The sequence below is a fragment of the Epinephelus moara genome, chromosome 16 (genome assembly GCF_006386435.1).
Source record: "Epinephelus moara isolate mb chromosome 16, YSFRI_EMoa_1.0, whole genome shotgun sequence".
Classification (NCBI taxonomy): domain Eukaryota; kingdom Metazoa; phylum Chordata; class Actinopteri; order Perciformes; family Serranidae; genus Epinephelus; species Epinephelus moara.
Window position 1 is genome coordinate 26,133,708 of NC_065521.1, and position 19,294 is coordinate 26,153,001.

Genomic DNA, 19,294 nt, shown 5'->3' on the forward strand with positions numbered 1-19,294 from the left:
CCAAGTCCTACATTTGAGTTTCGAGTCTTGAATGAGTCATATTGTACTCTTCAGTGAATCCCATTCTAACAACAGAGTAATAATATAGGCTATAAAATTAACAAAAAGTGTTTTGATTTTTTAATTACTTTGTTTAAAGGAGTTTATTGGAAGTTGTTGCGTCTCCGTCTGTAATTTTTGACTCGCACATTTGCAAACTGCAACTTGTTTTATTTTATTTTTTTATGACCACCCAGTTTTTGTATATAAACAAAATTATCTTTGGTATAATTTTTTTCCCAGCTGGTGCTCAGTAACGTAACATTAGTTTTTCATGGTTTTCTCCTGCAGCCCGACTGGATGTTGTCAGATGGGTTCAAGCAAACTGGATCTGAGGAATTCACTGTCAACTTCCTGGGAATGAATAGCGTTTTTGTTAGTGGAATCATAGGAAATCAAGGGAAACTAACTGATTTGTAGCACCCTTTTGAAAGAACATACTTTTTAATCTTTGGGCCTGGGTGAAGGTGTCAAGTGGGTATTTTGAAGTCCAAGTAAAGTCACGAGTCACTGGTGTTCAAATCCAAGTGGAGTTGCAAGTCTTATTTGATTTGTCCAGTCGAGTCTAAAGTTATCAAATTTGTGACTTGAGTCTGACTTGCAAGTCAAGTGACTCGAGTCCACACCTCTGCTGACTTAAAGGTCATGAGACTGATCACTGAATTTTATATAAAGACACTGTGGAAAACCTGAGTCACCATCCTGACTCACAGTATACTGAAGAGTTTTGATGGACTTGCATTGACACTCACACTCGACTGCACCTCGCTGTATTCTGAGAGTTTGAAATTAAAATGAAAACTTGGCTTACTGTAGGATACAGACACCAAAAGTTGCTGTAACCTGTTTCCATAGTGGTCCGATGTGTCCCAAGTTCACAACAAAACAAAAAGACTGCTGTTGTAAATTAATAAATCCATAATTGTGTTTTACATTTCTGGTGTCTCACATAGTTTTGAAACAACCTCATGGACCAGACTGCAACATCTACTGTAACAAAAGAATTATGATGAACGCAGTATTCAAGATTATGACCAATCTGGGACTAATTTTCAGTTGAACTTTTAAATCAATGTGTTTGATAATTGAATGATTTGTACAGTGAAAATAATAAAATAAAACCTTCCTATTGTGTGACTGTTGGGTGCGATACTTCAGTCCATTGTTGAGCAAAAGCCTGAACTTTTATGCCTGGCCTTTAGGAGGTTTTGTTCTTTTTATGACCTATTAACCTTCTCAGCCTTTTCCCTCCACAGTAGTAACTGCTGCCCACCAGTCTCTCCAGGTGCTTGTTGCTCAAGATGATTGTTAAGTATCAATTTCCTGTGTCACCTTTATGGGTTTTATTTATTTGTCTGCTCCTTCATGTGGAACAGAGCCTGAGCATTACTCAGGTAGATGGATTATAACTCAACTGCTACGACTCATCAATCTTGGAAATTTGACTTCCTGAATTTCATACAACTGTTACTGTCATATTACGGCACGGCATTATCAAGATCAATGACATTTTAAATGCTTCCCAGTTAAGGATGATCGGTGACAATAAAAAGGTAAGTTGGTGATGAAACTGTCTCGGCTGTGGTGAGCGGCACTGTGCACAGTGAGAGAGAGAGAGAGTCACCTGCTGGAGCTCACTTTTCCCTCTGAGGAGCTCCGGTTAAATGAATGAACTTGTAATCACAACAGTCACCCTGCTAAATGTCACATGTTGACCATTATCGATCACCCAAGAATTATTTAACACCCAACGGCTTTATCACACAGAATCTAATCAATGCACACTTGCTTTTGGTTGTTCTGGCATAAAAAAAAACACTGTGTGGAAAAATGTGAGAATAAAAATCAGCAACCTGAAAGGATTTTTGGAAATATATCAGAATAGTGATCTTTGGATGTGGCTTTTTGTTTAAGGTCCTGGAGACCTAAACATATTTAAAGGGACAGTCCACCCCCAAATCAAACATACGTATTTTTCCCACCTACCTGTTGTGCTTCATATCAGTCTAGATCTTTTTGGTGTGAGTTGCCGAGTGTTGAAAAATATCAGCTTTAGAGATGTCTGCCTTCTCTAAGTATAGTGGAACTAGATGGCACTTGGCTTGTGGTTCTCAGAGCGCCAAAAAAATACATTTGAAAAACTCAACAGCAATGTCTCTTTCCAGAAATTATGACCCGGTTATTCGAGATAATCCACAGACCTTGTTGTGAGCAGTTTCATGTAGTAAATGTTTTCTTACTACGAAACTACACCCGCCAACCATATTGTCAGAAGCATGCATCTACTGCTAGCTCCCCCCCCTGAGCTAACATTACAGCTCAGCTGGGGAGGACACCATTAATGTTTACATCTCGCTCTTTTGAGGCCAGTATCAGGCTGAAGTTGTCAAAATCCAGCACTTGGGCAGTGAATTGTTGTGTTAGAAACCAACAAAAAAAATGGCATCCTTTAACGTCGGCAAGATACACAGCAGGTTGTCGTTATAGTTTAAGGCCGCCCCGCAGCGTCAGGGGGAAACACGGCAGGACAAGAATGAAAATAAGGTGGCAAAGATCCAACTGAGGCAGGCGGAAGGGGTGGTGGATGGGTCCAACAAACACTGACTTTCATCCGAGAGAGCGATGTTTGCGTCCCGTTAGATTCTAAAGCCAAACCCTGTTCTTTTGTCCTAGACCTTACCACGTGCTTTTGTAGTTGACCGAAAACGCCAATTCGCAGTGTTGTACCGATGTAGTGCATTGTTGTTGTTGTTGTTGTTGTTTTTTTAAAGAGACAGTATGTGAATGTTAAATTTCCTGTGAAAATGTCATGCAATGCATTTTCAGAGACAATATTTGTGTAAAATAAAACAAATACCAAAAAAATGTCTTTGCTCGTCCAAAGTTTTCTTTGTTTTATATGTCAAAGCCAGTCACAAAGATTTAAAAGGCAACAGTGACGTCAACATCAACAGCAACAAATGAAAAAGGCCTACCTGATGGTAAAGACAGGATCAACAGGAAGAACAGGCAATATTACAGATGGGGCGGACATCCAGTTGTGTTACCATCAGAGCCCAGTGTACCTTCAACAGCTTGACAGCAGTTGTTACACTTAACAGTTTGTAATGTTAAAAAAGCTTCATCAGTTACTCAACGCAATATCTATGTCCAGTGTTCTAAAGTAGTTTGATCAAATTTGTTGTGTGTTTGACAGTATAAGTATCTTCACAATGAAAGATGTCAAAATTTGTCAGCTCTGTGCTGCCGAAAGGGGCCCACTCAGGGTTAGCTATGGGGGAGGGCTCATGTGTTTGTGTTATGGTGAGCAGTGATACAGTTCGCGGGTATATTTTAGTAGAAGGAAAACTGTTCCTACATGAAACTGCTCACAGCAAGGTCTGTGTAATTTCCTGGTCATGTTTCCTGGAGAGACACATTGCTGTTGAGTTTTTTAAATGTATTTTTTTTGGCACTTCGAGCACCACAAGCTGAGTGCCACCTAGTTCCATTATATTCACACAAAGGTCAACATCTCTACGGCTGATATCTCCAACACTCAACGACTCACACCAAAACAAACTAGACTGATAAATAGCACTACAGGTAAGAGGACCAATATGCATTTTTGAATTTGGAGTGAACTGTCCCTTTAACATAGTTTTATGTGCTTGAATCCTCACAACTCTTGTGATTTTAAAGTTATTTTTGGGGTCTCAGAGACCCGGCTTTAAAATATGAAAAAATGTATCTGCTCTGTATCTGTGACGTCTGTGACTACATCTTCCAACCTCAAATAAATCTCAGGGGTCTAATTTATTCAAAACATTAGTAATATCACAATGTAGGATCTCACACTGTATACATCTCTGCCTACGGATGACTTTTTGACAAACAAGGAGAATTCATATTTGATTATGCATTGCTAATAAAACAAATAACACATAAAAGATGTCTTTATTTTGTGTAGCAACAATGCTTCATGGTCATTTCTATATTTGGTCACATCACATGTGCAAGCCCAGTTTGTGACTACTGGAACCACTTTAATACTTTTCTACATATTAGGTTTTTATAATACTACTAGAAGAAAACAAAATTTGCATTGTTTTACATATGTTATTTTTACACATACAGCAGCTGGGTCTGTGGGACTCTAGGCACCAAGGAAGTAAAGCCAGTGTCAAGAAAACAAGATTGACATTTTAATCACATAACTTTATTTTAAATTCTACTGGAGAGGCAAAAGTTCTAATAGATACAGAATACGTCACCCTGAATTTTGGGAGATGTATAGACAGTGATGCACAGGACAGAATATTTCCATTTGATGAATGGGGGTCATGAAATGGATTCTTGGGTTTGAATATTTCACTCTGTGTAAACATCACATGGCTTCAGTGAAGAGCAGGAACACGTTGAGACAGATTATCAGACTGTGTAAATAAGATGATCTCAAAGGTGGTTAATGAGGAATAAAAGACATTTAACTAATATTTGGATATTGTAAATATCCAGTACCTTCCTCATCTAAACTTTTAACTTTCCAACTTTTCCAAGGTTGATGTTTTTGCCTTTTTTACCAGCAGTTATAATCCTTCCTGAGCCTCAACAGAAGATTAGTGCTTTATTAATACAGTGTCATTTTTCTATCAGCATTTTGCTATTAAGCATGATTAGCATGCACAGTAGACTCCTGATCTGCATTGTGAACAAGCAGGGGATGTTTAAGCAGAAAAAAAAATTAAAAACCACTCCTCTTTCCCTGCAGCGAAAACAATGCCTTACGAGGGAGAATATTACAGAGTGTGCTGCAATGATGAACATTTCCTCCTGTTTCATGTTTAACCCTGCTCATTTCCCACAGTAAGAACTCCGGAAACACACAAGTGTGCGCAGCAGCTTGGGGGGAAGATGACTGATGGCTTGTTGTCATGATGTTTGGGATTCTGCCGACTCGAAGCCTCTTGGCTCACTGAAGCTGTGAAGCGCTGCAGTACATACTACAGGCTATTGTTGAAAAGTCCTGGTATTAGCGAGGTATTGCTTCATTGTCACACTGTTGAGCCTGTGCAGAATGCAGTTATCTGTAATGTCCCCGGCCATTTGCACTGTAGTTGTATTGGATTTATGATTACGGTTCATGTACTGTGACAGATTTCATACAATTCGACGACGAAAGCAAAGACAATTATTAGAATTTCGCAGCGTGAGTGGATGGATTTCTTTGTTTTCAAGCGCTATTCCCTGAATGGTGTGTGGGCTGGGTAGACACTAAGCCAAACCTCACTTCTGACATCACTATTTTTCAAAAATGTCAATATTTGAAAAACGCAGACATGCTCTATCAATCATATAGATAGCCATCTTTCAACCGGTCAATGTGCCACACTTGAATATCGGTCTGCTTGTGCCTCAGCCCCTGCTCTGACCCTTTCTCTCTCTTTATTTCTCTGGGCCATATTACAGCTCTATCATGATGCCACACTGATGAGCCCGAGCTCCATAAACATGGCAAAGATGGCTGTCATCTTCCCCTCCTGGAACTGCATTAACGCCAGTGACCTCTCTTGTTGGTGGTGACAGTCGTCTGTCAGCACCGGTTAATTCCCATGTCTTGTGAGGGTCAAGAGCTGACATATAATGAGGCTTGACAGTGTTGGAGGGCCAGACAAGGTTCTGGTGTCAACGGCGGCCAGTAGCATGGTGTCAGCAGCGTCTGGATGAGGGTTCAATTCAAACCACGGTGGTAATCCGAGCACGGCCGGTGCTGATCCCAGGGCCTCGACTGCCTATTGACACACATCAGAGCATGGACGCAAAACAAATTAGCATCAGTCAATATTCTCTCCCTCCTCCTGCCTCCTGACACAGCCACCCAAGTGCTGCCATGTTTGCCTCACCTCCAGTCAAAACAAAAGAGACAATAGTGATCATGATGGAGAGCGCCTGCACTGACTCTTAAGAGGATGTTCTCAGGGTTGGGGGGCAGAATATTCACATTTCTGGTCTGCAGAATTTGGTTGGAGGGGAATCAAACTCAGAAGTGGATCCATTTCACCTAAACTGTGATATTACTCTCTTTCTTATTCCTCATGCAGAATCTGTGGTTTAGGGGGAGACAAGCTGTCCAGAGGAAGAAGCCTCAGCTATAGATGTCTTGTTTTTGTTGTGTGCTAAATGTGATAATATAACTTCTGTTGCATAAAAAGGTGCTGGGCAGTGATGTGGAACAACACTTCAAATATGCTAATCAAACATATGGCACTTCTAGGGAACAAACGCGGATTGCTGTTCTTGTCCTACATGATAAAAAGGTTACTTGTTTTAAATGTAATTTGAATACGTCCGAGGGCTGTAATAGGGCTGCTGCGTTTTTGTAAAAAAAAAAAAAAAAAAATCGTTTGCATACGGGAAAGCAGAGATTGCTCACACCTGTTTTTTTTCTCCTCTCTTCTTCTTCTTCTTCTTCTTTTCCCCTCTCTGCAACCCCTTCCCGCCTCCCCCCTCCCTCTGCTGAAAGCCATTACAGAAATACAATTTCTAATACCTCCGCACAGGTCTTCGATCGACTGCAAACAAATTTATATTCAGGCGGTAAACAGAAAGCTGCAGAGATTTATTTATTGAGTGTGGAGGAGAGAAACAAGCTAGCGCGTGAACCCTGAGTAACCTCCGAGCTGACATGAAGATGGATCAGTGCGCCCTGCAAATGCATGGAGAGAAGGGATATATTGCACTCAGTCATTCAGCACATCGCTGCCTGTAGAATCCCATTAACTCCCACAGCTGGGACCATATTTCTGTGTTGTAAGAATGCAGTTAGAAGTTGTTCATTACGCTGAATTATTTTGTAATTACTGCAGACTTAAAAGACATAGGAGATATTGTTGGAATAAAACGGTAAGAGCAGATAGTTGCTTTAAGTTGGGCTTGTTATTAAATGTTATGGTGGTGGTTTTGTGCTGTTATCTGAGACTGAAAAATAACAATAATGATAATAATAAAAATCGCCTGCATGTTAGGGCTTTCAGTTAACATGCATATATTTTCACTGACTGATCTGAGCATACAGGAACAGGGGAAAAAACAGATTAATACTCAATAATAATTATAAAATGTAGCATAGGTGTAGATTTCAGGGGGGACAAAGGGGACACGTCCCCCTCAATAATTAAGACACCATGCCACCCCTCCAATAAAGTTTATTTTGGCAAAATTAAATACATTTACACCACAAATTGGTGCAGAAAAAGCATAAATCAGTGCATAAAAAATTCACCAGAATGCAGGAAAATGCTTATAATTTAATAAAATAAAATAAATCTACGCCCTTCATTCATGTAGCATCATTGCTCCAGCTTCGGTGACAGTTAGCACACAGGCTAAGCCAATCACATGAAACATGCCTGATAATAAAAAATGCAAATTACAATTGTGTTGTGTCGCTACTGTTGTATTTCTTGCAAATTTAAGACGCAATCTCTTCTCTGCAAATTGAAATCAAAATAATTAAACGCTCTGCAGGTCAGACATTAAAACTGGATGTTAGAATATTATTAGCTTTATTAATCCCTGTTATTTTGAATGCATGCGTGAAGGCTGAGCGACGCAGTGAAACGTGTAAGTAGGTCACCAGACTTCAGAAAAAAAAACTTGTGCTGCACCGTGGAGCTCATTGACATTTTCACTTCTGCATTGTAGGTGAAAACACAGGGCTGCAGTGCTGCTGCATGTCCATTGTACCAAAGCCAGTTGCATTCATTGCAGGCTTATAGGTCAGTGTGGGCTCAACAGTGCTGGTGAATTCCTCCTCTGTGCATGTGGTTTAGGAGTGGTTGTTCTTTCTGTTTGTTTATGTCTCTCAAGCATAGCAGCGTGTAGCGTTGTTTGCACACGCCTGGAAACTATGACGCGATGATTCATGAATGAGTAAACACACTGATGTGTTGAAACAAAAGCTCAGTCCTATAAACTGTTTTTTTTTTTTAGCTCTGCATAATCGAACAAGCTCTATTTTTTCGGGCGGAGGGAGCAGCTGAACCAGCCGAGCAGCTAGTTTAACCTGGAGATGAGCGCGTCCTCTGTGTCACTTACAACTTCTTGATCTCTGCTTTTTGTATTTGTTCGGGGCTAATTACAAATCTGCTGCCACTGAACTTCTAAATACCAGCTGTCACGACCTCTGAACCCATTAAGTGTGCCTTTCACATGACCTAAGCCCTTTGCTAAAGAGGGCCTCGGGTTTTCAAGAAGCCTTCACAGATTAGCATAATCCATTAGCACCATCAATGTAGGCCTATATTATGCTAATATAGCTTTGGAGAAAAAAAAAGAAGTGGTCATTGTTGTCGTGAAAAATAATCAAAATACCAGAGTTTGACCTAAAATATATTACTCTTGCATAGGTGTGGATTTCGGGGAGGACGCAGGGGACATGTCCTCCTCAATATTTAGAGCATGTGCATTTGTCCCAAACAATAAAAACAAGGAAGTAGCTTTATTTTGACAAGAGTAAAATCATTTACACCATTAGCTGATGCAGAGAAGTCACAAACTGGTGCATAAAATTCACCAGAATGCAGAAAATTAAGTGTTTAATGCTCTGGTAAAACCTTCCATTTCTTATGTCTCCCAGTGTTGAAACAAAACCTACGCCCTTGCTCTTGAAGCCAAAAATCCTGTGTGATCCAAACACATCTGACGTCATACCCTACCTGTCTGCTTAGGTGAGAGGCCCGTGAAGGCCCTCACTGTCTGCTGCTGATGATGATGAACTTCCTCGCTGCTTTTGAGGCAGTTTTGCAGTTTTTGCTCTGGCCTACGTGGACATGGCAATAAAATGTTGACCTGAAGTGAGTTTCTCAACTCGGTTTAATCAGTGTTGTCCTCTCTGATGACAGAGATGTCCAGCTATTGGCCGAGACCAGGAGGGCACGTCATCTCCATCAATCAGGGACTGCTGTTTCTCCTCTGAGGAATGTCCCCACGGTCGTCCAGCCGCCTGACCATGCGTTACTTGGATGCATGAGAGGCCGGGCATGAAGTGCAACCCCGTCCAATGATTATGCAGGGGAGAGGTGATAATGACTTCCTATCAAGAGTTAACGGCCGAAGGGGAGAGTAGCCCTCTGTTCACGGGCTGCTGCCGAGCAAAAGAGGTCATAAACCGGGACCTGGACGGCAGGACTCATCCTGAACTCTGCAGTCGTGACGAGGAGGGGAAACTGGAAGTGGAAGTCGCCTCAGGATTTAATACTCCGCATCCCCGGTACTTAACTCTCTCTAACAGTTTGACTCTGTGCACCTCTTTGGACAGCCCTCCTCCTCCTACTCCACCGTGTGAGACTCTCGAGGGCTTCTCGACACCGGCCTGCCCCCACTCGTCCCGTGTCCCCTGGCGGTGCAGAGCGCAGGGGCAGGGCTCCTCTCCAGGACGCGGATACTGCGCGTCAAATCCAAACCAAACGCTTCAGTCCGGCTTTGGCTCACAAATCTACTCTCGTAATGGCCCCGAGATTCACGTCGCCGTGGGGAGTTCAGCTGGCTCGGACTGTAACGTGGCTCAAATGGATGTAAGCAGTAAAACTTTTGAGTGGATGAAAGTGAAGAGGAGTCAGCACCGGGCGGGTAAGTTTTTTTTGTCAGGGGGGAGACTGGGCACGAAAAGAGGGATAAAGTAACTTTGATATATTTACTCTGGATAAATAAGTTTATGTTAGCGCTTTGGATAACTTTCATTCATAGTTGGGAAAGTTTGATGGAAGTTTTCTCTGCACGCTGGGAAAAAAAGAGAAAAATAGCTGACGTGTTTTGTGCGTCACCGTGCACAATATCCTCCGTCACCAACAATTATGCAGCATTTTAAAATATTTCCACACTTTTCAAAGCAGATAAAAATGTTTGTAAAGCAGCAGTAGCTGTTTAGTCGACGCCACATTTGAATATGCACATGAGGACTCGGTTAGTATTTCCTTAACGGTCCCATGTTTGTGTCTGTTACCATTGTCGCTCCACCTACTGTTACAAGCAGGCTTCAGACTGTAGCTACACACAAGGAGGGTGGTGCAGAGTCAAAGGCCTGCTTAGCCTCACTGTATATTCAGACCGGAAAATGATCAATTATTTACCCTTGCCCTTACTAACCAGTAGCCTTTGAATAATGCAACAGACCACTGCCTGTCGAGACTCACAGGAAGTTGAGTAAAACTTACTCTTGTAAACTGGAGTGCTCCCTGAGTATTGATTAGTTGTCTGTTTGTAATGAAAGCCCTTGTGTATTGATTTCAGTTTGCAGCACCTTTACATGTGTCCACCTTTTTAACATAATTGCTGTCACAGATCATCATTTCCCTGACTGATGAGTCCCGGGCACAGAGCCCACAGAAGAATACATATCCCAGGCTTTAAAAAAAAATACCAATAGCCTGCTAATGTGAAAAATGCCTATCAATCCTCAATTTTATGTGAGTGATAGTATCTTATATAGATCCTTCATTTGATCAATAATGTCAGTTGAGTGACTGGCCACTGGACTTGGGTTGGGTTTCATAAATTTTACGTGGACGAAGATTTACTACAATGGTGGTCCCAGTCTTCTTTTTTCTTTCCCCCCACAGCACAGTCTCTTTCTGCTGTAAGCGTGCTGCTGACCCAAATGTTCAGCGACCAAAGATGCAGGTTGGTCATTACCACCAGACTGTCTGTGGTGAAAAGGCCCGAGCTCCTCTGCAAGGGATGCAACAAACATAAAGCAGCTGCAAAATCCACATTAGTGTGTACAATAATGTGGATTTAACACACTATTTTTGGTGCTGCTGCATACTGGAGTCAGAGTTCACAAATTTTTACATCAATACAACTAATTTTTAGCTTTGACTCTCCTTGCATGCTCCTCCATGATGTGCATAGTGAAACATAATTTCAGATTAACGCAGGAGGAGTTAAGAGGCCTAAAATGACAACAATATCTTTGATCTGACTCTGAATATTTTAATCTTATATAACGCAGCAAAAACAAACTGCTAAAAAACATAGAAGTTAAGGTTCTATAGGCATGGGAGGATATGAAAATGTCACATCTTGATTGTCCTGGCTAAAATAATTGCAATACCCTGTATTATCCTGCATAGACGTAGGTTTCAGGGGGACACAGGGGACACATTCCCCTCAGTATATAGAACATATGCATTAGTCTTCCCCATTAGAAAGATTAAAGTAACCAAGGACTTTTATTTTTTATAGTTTTCATGAAATTAAAGACATTTTCATCATAAACTGATGCAGAAAAGACAAAAATCGGTGCATGTAAATCAACCAGAAAGCAGGAAATAAAGTGTTTGATGCTTAAACTTTTCCGGGGGAGGGCCCCAAATGCTCATTTCATGCATGTCCCCCAATTGAACCAATGTTAAAACAAAGCCCACGCCCATATTATCCCCATAATCATCAACATATCTGCTTAAAACTCTTAAATGGAACTGGAATTACATCATCTTACATTTTGTGAGGAAACAAATGTTTTTATTGCATCACAAATAGGACACTCATCTTTTTTTAGTGAAAAACAAACAATCTTTAAAAGCCAGGCCTTTAAACTGTTTGAATTGGCAGTGTATCTTGTAATATGAAACATGCTTGATTAGGATCTTTTGTGATTTTTGGATTTGGTGCATATGCAGCCTGTTTTTGCAGAGCCTCATTTATTGTCGGTTTCCCAGCAGTTTCTTTGGGCGCTGCGGGACACGTTATTCACAATTATTCCGATAGTGGAAATTCACCACGATCGATTTATTGTGAGTGTATTTTCATCTTGATCTGCGATAAATTGGAGAATCTTCCCATCCCTAGTGGCGGTGATGTGCACTGACACAAGGGCATAGCTTTCGTTTCAACATTTGGGACTTTGGGGTTCCTCCCCCAGGAAATTTTAGGCATCAATTTTCCACATTCTGGTGAATTTCTATGCACAGATTTATGCCTTTTCTGCTTCAACTCGTGCTGTAAATATCTTTAATTTAGTCACAATAAACGTCCTCTGCTTCCTTAATGTTTTTCATTGGGGGAAACAAGTTTCAATTTCATTTTCATTTATAAAGCACAATTTGCTTCAGAGGACGTTACAGCATACGATATCCCTCTGTCCTTTGGACCCTCACAGCAGATAAGGAAACCCCCCCCCCCCCAAAAAAATGGTAGAAACCTCAGGAAGAGCAACTGAGGAGGGACACCTAACTTGTATCACAGCTACGCCTGGAAACAAATGCACATGTTCTAAATACTGAGGAGGATGTGTCCTCTGCATGCCCCCCGAAACTGACACTTATACGTCCACATACCTTGATAAAGATTTCTCTCAGGATGCTGCTGTAAGAGCAACAAAATGTGACATGAACACATTTGATTTATCATAAATGCTTCAATGTTGTAACATGCAACAAACAGGAAACTACAATTTCCAGCTTGACTTGCAGTAACTTGAGAGCTGAGATGAGTGGGTAAACATGTCTCTGATGATGCCACTGTGAGGGAGGCAAAAGGTGACAGCAACACATTTCACTGGTCGAGGAGTCATTTTATTCATAAAAGCCATTAGCCACTCATCTGATCCAAATCTGTGCACTTGAGAAAGCCATTTGCTCACACCCGCCCACGCACACACATCTTCTCGCAGTACTGTTAGTATCTTTGTAACCTCTTTCTGTATCTCTCTGAAGGGGATCATCTGTAGGAGTAACTCATTAGCGCTACTGTGTAACTTGTAAAAGAGTCATTAGTGAAAGTATGCTTTCCTCTGGAGGTTGTATTGGTTTTGGCACAAAACAAAGTCTCGCGTATTCTTCCATGTTGAAAGGCCTCCACAGACCTGCAGTAACCTGATCTCTTGGCTCAGTGTATATACTCCCAGTGCGTCATTCTTCAATTATGCTTTGACAGCACCTGAATTACTGTGGGCTGGATGCCCAGATGACTGAGGCAATGTGTATCGATCTATCCCTTTTCTTCTTCCCTCTCCTTGGCTTGGAAGGCCCCTTCCATTCCCTTTGCTGGCTGGCTATTTTTAAGCATGCAAGTCATTTCTCAAATATTTAGTTTGATTCTTTTATGCCTTCTGGCCGGCATCAATTCTATTATCTTTGGAGCCATTAATCAGAATGTGCATGTGATTTGCACTCCTGAAAGCTGAAGTTCTTAATTACGTACAGTTCGTCTGTATTGGTTCTTCACGTTCGCTGCCCTCTAATTCTCAGGCTCGGTTACCTTGACATTCATTTTCTTAAAACACAGATGTCGACATTTATCCTATAACTGACCTTTCCATCTGCTATGCTTTTCCAAGTGGCTAGAGGCCTGTTAACCTTCCTCCCTATGAATTGTGGTGGGAGGCATTGCTCTACACCTGGCACACTGACTCCATTATGCAGCAGCAGCACATTTTCTCAGAGGCAAAGACACACTGACGACTTACCCACAATGTCAGCAATGAAAAATCAAGATATAGCTGCGGTTCCTGTCATTCATTGCACATAAGTAGCACAGATGATACTTTAATGTGTGACCCAGAAACCTCAGAGGAAAAAAATGGAGACATTTGTCATTAATGCAGTGTTTGAAAGGATTTGTAAACTGTTAAACTGTCATTGACACAGAAAGGCCTAAAGGCAAATTATTAATGATTCTGATGAATACAGTTAATGGACTGTAAACGATACAAAGTTGTTTTGAATTGCCCAAACATTGCTCTGACAACTTTTCCCACACATCTCCAACACGCAGCGGCACATTTCGCTCGACTGTTGGGTGAACTTGTCTTGGACTCACTTTAAAAAGCAGCACCTTTGCAGAACAGATGTGAAACGCTCAGATCTCTCAGAGTCAGAGGTGTCGATTAAAATCTTCAGATCGTATTTCAGGCTTTAGTTTGTGATGTTGTTGCATGTGGTTGCATAAGACGGTGCATGTGTTTCTGTTAATATAACACATAATTCCACATCCACCTGTTTGAGAGCAGCAAAAGATTTTTCAGCTACTGCTAAAGATGATACCACAGTGAAATACGTCTGTGTTATACAGACAGAAAAATGGCTCCCAGACTTTAAATCGACAAAGTGGCTTGGGGACAATCCCTGCAAATCAGTGTCTTTGAAATAATTTTATTAAATGTTTGAATATTTGTTTAACTCCTCAGTTTCAAACAAACCTTAAAATATTTGTTAATTATTTTTAATTATTTTTTATGTAGGCTACATTCCTTATTATCACATATATTACCAGGGCAGCATCAGACAGAGCTATAATAAATATTTAATTTAATTTCTGAGGATTTATATAAAAGTTATTACCACATATAAATGACCAAAGTTTATTATTTAAGATTTTTTTTTCATGTTTCAACTGAATAATTTGCCTGGATCAGGGCGTGGATAATTTTATTCAGAGGGATTTTGTGCTTCTTTTGTGGGTAACCTCATTGATCTTGCTGACGACTGTTCTCATGTCCTCTGTTCCCAGCCAGGATGCACATGACCTGTGGGTTCAGTATCGTTGGCTCGGGCCTCGGTGCTGTGAAGGCTGGGAGCAGCAGCAGCAGCAGCAGCAGCATCTGCACGGATGGCCATCCCACGGTGAACGGGGCCCCGAGGACCAGCTTCAGCACTAAGCAGCTGACCGAGCTTGAGAAGGAGTTCCACTTCAACAAGTACCTGACGCGGGCCAGGCGGGTGGAGGTCGCCAGCGCCCTGCAGCTCAGCGAGACGCAGGTGAAAGTTTGGTTTCAGAACAGGCGAATGAAGCAGAAGAAATTACAGAGAGACGGGCTGCTGTCCGAGCCGGGCCCCGCGGCAGCGCACTCACACGCGGACACTTTGGACACCTGCCCCTCTCCTGGACCGACCTCTCCAAAACACCTGCCCCTGAACTCCTGAACCGCGGGAGCTGCATGATGGCGAGGGCGCCTGCCTGCCTGCCTGCAGATGTTTTGATTCCCGTTTGCATCGGTTTCAATCAGGCTTCACCTTTATTTGCTTACCACGATGGATGCTTATCGCAAGAAGCGCAATGGCAAGTTTCTTCATGCAAGAACGGGTCAAAACAATTTGTCATCCTCCCCCGGCTGCAGACTGGCGCTCTGATTTGAATATTAAAATTCAAGTCAGTGCATCGCGCTCCTATCTACACAATGGAAACGAAGAAACAAAATTATATTAATTGTCCATAGAAACTGTGGCAGACAATTTGTTTATTTATTTTGTACAATTTATCCAGTACTTGAATATATTTATTCACCAGGACACGTGCCTCTTAATGTGTTTAAAATAATTTATATTTATTTAAAGCTCATATTTGATAATATTTATTGTATTGACACAGATATGTTTAGCACGTTTTACTAATTATTCAACCTGCTTTTGAAACAGTCATGCAGATTTCTTTTTATATTCCTTGTCTGTGACACACTTGAGTAAAAAAGTCACCTGCTATAAACAAAGCCCATCTTTAACATGTGAGCAGATAATTATCAGGCTAATTTAGCAGAGCTTTAATGCTGCTTTAATGTCGCTGCTTTATTTTGTCCGATTATAAGCTTCCCAATAATCCCTCCTTCCACGGAAAGATTAAAATGCCATAATTGACTGATGGATTTATTGACCGCTCGTATTAAGAGTATTGATCCGTGGTGATCCATCTATCCGAGGCACAAATCTGGGAGCATTTGCATGCATCTGTAACTGCATGTTAATGGAATGTAGAAACATCACGATCGGGAGTTGTTGCGTCTTTTATTACCTCTATATACATGCATCAGAAAATGATAATTTAGCTTGAACACTCATGCGGGAGAGCAGACAATAAAACGCTGTCTGTGCTGTTTTGCAGATCAACCAATAAATTGTGTGGCCCCAGCAGCTCGCGAGCTGCTAAATATTCCTTCCAGATTCACATCTCATCTCATATAAAGTAAATGATTGTAAACTCGGCCCTTAAACACTGTTATGTTCCCGCTATCGCAATGCGTTTCTGTCATGTTAATGTCTATTCTAATATCGAGATATGAGGCCATCAGACACTTTAATTCTATGTATGGGAATATTTTTGTTTAGCTTTCAATTAGCGGTGTTTGCACTGGATGTGAAGGTTAGTGGATCCAGAGCGGGTGTTAACGACAACAAAGGAATTAAAGTGAAAGCAGCTGGGTGTCGTCGCGTAGAAATAAAGAAAGCTAGAATTCAAAATAATTAATTAGGTGAAAAGGTTGTAGGCCTTTAACAGGTGTCCTCTTTGGAATTTGGAGGGAGCATAAATAAAATAATAATGTAATAGTTAGACAGTTGCACCTCTGCAGGGTGGAGTGGACATGGAGGCTGCAAGGCCAAACTAATGTATGCAGTCACACCGGAGTTCACCTCTCACCTCTTGACCTTTGTCTTGCCTCGGGACAACGATGACCGGGTCAGCGGCTCACTTTGAGAAAGATGCACCATTAATTTGGGTGACCTCGAAGTCTGAGCTTTCTCTCTCTCTTTCTTTCTTTTTTCTTTCTTTCTTTCTTTCTTTCTTGCTTTCTCTCCTTTTCCCAACTACTATGAGCGCTTTTGTTCTGGTGCTGCTGGGTCTCTGTGTCCACACAATAATATTTCATCCAGCTGAACAGAGGGGCGACTAGGCCATATGATAATTGTTCATATTATAATTCCATACCAGGCCACATAATGCATTCTTTCCACACCTTAGAGCTAACCTAATTTTTGCCCTATCTCTTATTTTAATAAGCCAAAAAATATGCCCCTGGCTCACTTGATAAACTGGATGAAAGAGTCTTTTCACCCAATAGCTTTTTTTTTTTTTTTAGATATAAACTACAGACCTATTTTTAATAGTAAAGTTGAAAAATTAAAGTTACTTGAGCATACTTGAACACTTAATATGATTCCACATGAGAGGCAGCATAAACAAAATTTAGAGCAACTATTCATAACATGCTCGCTGATTATATATTTCATGCATATCTGCTTGAATAATTTTTGAAGAATTTGGACATTAATCCCCTCCGAACAATATCTTTTAGAATATTTGCGTCGTTAATATAAACCGAAAGCCAGAGAGGAATAAAACTTAAGGGTCTGCGAAGGAGCTGGTGACAGTGCAAACATTTTAAAGTTCTATTTGTAATTGATGCCGATGATTTTACATGCAAGCTGGACTAAAAATGTGTCGAGCCCAATTTATTTTGAATTTGCATTTAAACAAAATACGCACCATTAGGGTCGCCTTTCTCTAAACAAAATAGCACAAAGTGGAATGCTTAACAAAACCATTAATGTGTCTGTCTTTTTGTCATGCAAATAAGTGTGCACTTGTGAAGGTTATGAGGATGATGATGAGGGCGATGATAATGAAACAATGTGATGATAAAGGTTTTGACTATAAAAATTGTACCTCATGTTTACTGTTGTTATAGGTGTGGGTTTTGGGGGGCAGAGAACATGCCTCCCTTTCAGTGTTTATTTATCTGCCCCCCCCCCCCTCAATATTTAGAGGACATGTGCGTTTGTCCCCAATATAAACATTAAAGTAGCAGAGGACTTTTATTTTGACACAATTAAAGACATTTTCATAATAAATTGATGCTGAAAAGCTACAAATCGTTGCATATAAATTCACCAGAATGCAGGAAATTAAGTGTTTCTCAAACCTCACGTTTCATTTGTGTCTCCCCAAAAATGTTGAAACAAAACCCATGCCCTTGACTGTTCCTTCTGAGAAGTCTGTAAGGTTGACCTTATTAGAAACTCTTTCATCATATTGTGCAAATATGTTCCCTTGCCACAGGGCTTCAAGTTACAGGTTGTAATGTGCACCGAGGATGTTTGCTGCAGGTGTGCGCTCAGACTTTTCTTTTTTAATCCAACTTCATCACAGCTCTACTGTGTAATAGATTCACTTAGAAATACACAACGATTTAAAATGTGCGGAGCGGGAAAAAAAACTTAATGTGAGTTATAGGGATGAGGTGAAGGTGAAAAGGAGAGTTGATTTATTTTGGGTGAACTATCACTTTAATTTCATTCCATGGCAGCTCCAGCATTTGCCTCTCAATTGATGAAAGGCGAACCGCATTGTTTGTTCAGACCTGACATTTAGTTCGAAACCATTTGAGTGTGACTCTTCTCTGATGAATTTGTGCTCTTCTGTAATTCCTTCCTGAAGATGTACGGCTGGCTCACGAGACTGACAGCTGTGCTGCACTTATACACAAGCAAACACATGGTAAATGGAGGAAAAATAAAACCAGAATAACTCACCTCAAAATGTATTACTGCCACTGGTGGTAACAGTGGTGACACTGAACAAGTTGGAATTTTCCCCCAGCTTTATTTTTCTTTTCCCGTCCTGCGCGGTAATAATTTCTCGTAATGAAATTCATTCCAAAATTCATTTAAATCAATGAGATATTTATAATGAAGCACAATAGCTCAAGCATTATTTGTAAAAGTGAAGTTACCTGTTACGTTTCTCTGATAAAACACTCCAATTGAGATATCAAAGTAAAACATGTATTAGTTAATCATGAATGAGGCTATTGACCATCTTTTGTATTGTCGTCTATTGCAAGTTAGCTGATGTGGGCAGCTGTTACCATCCTCCCGAGGAGCGCTGCGTGGCATGAGCAATGAGAGAACATATGCGGCGTACAGCATATCTTACACTACATTTTAAATTAACACATATAAGTGGGTTCCTTCTGAGCTCATTGTAATTAATGCTAAGTTGACCTAAAATTAACTTAATGCATAATATGCATGTAATATCCTCACCGGTGCTCAGGGGAACTAAATCAATTGATCAAGTTAAGCTCTTTCTAACTCTACGTGAAGCACTTATAGATAGCTCAGTTGTTGTAATTACAGATCATTTGAATGCTCTCCTCCCTTTTAGTTTTTCTGCTCGTCTGATTTTACTGTTTTTCTTTATTTGCAAAGACTTTCATGCACTATTAGTCTTTTTGATTGGGCTCATTCACATATTTGACTACCAAACAATTTGTGCATCAAGAAAGTTGAAATGAAGTGCACCTGTTTGTGTGTGTGTGTGTGTGTGTGTGTGTGTGTGTGTGTGTGTGTGTGTGTGTGTGTGTGTGCATATTCGGGTGCCCTGTGTACAATTACACAAATATGTGTTTTGTTTCTGAGGTGCTACTAATAAAGCGCTCAAAAAGATACAAAGCACCTATTTGAATAATTGTTCACTCACACGCGCATGCAAACACACACACACA

General features: G+C 40.8%; 1 protein-coding gene across 1 annotated transcript; it reads left to right on the top strand.

Annotated features, from left to right (window-relative positions):
• Positions 1-9,104: 9,104 nt before the first annotated feature.
• On the top strand, positions 9,105-17,545 carry hoxc1a (homeobox C1a). The gene is made up of 2 exons (XM_050065546.1): positions 9,105-9,648; positions 14,530-17,545. The coding sequence occupies exons 1-2, from the start codon at positions 9,105-9,107 to the stop codon at positions 14,940-14,942; spliced, it is 957 nt and encodes a 318-aa protein (XP_049921503.1). The 3' UTR covers positions 14,943-17,545.
• The last annotated feature ends 1,749 nt before the right edge of the window (positions 17,546-19,294 follow it).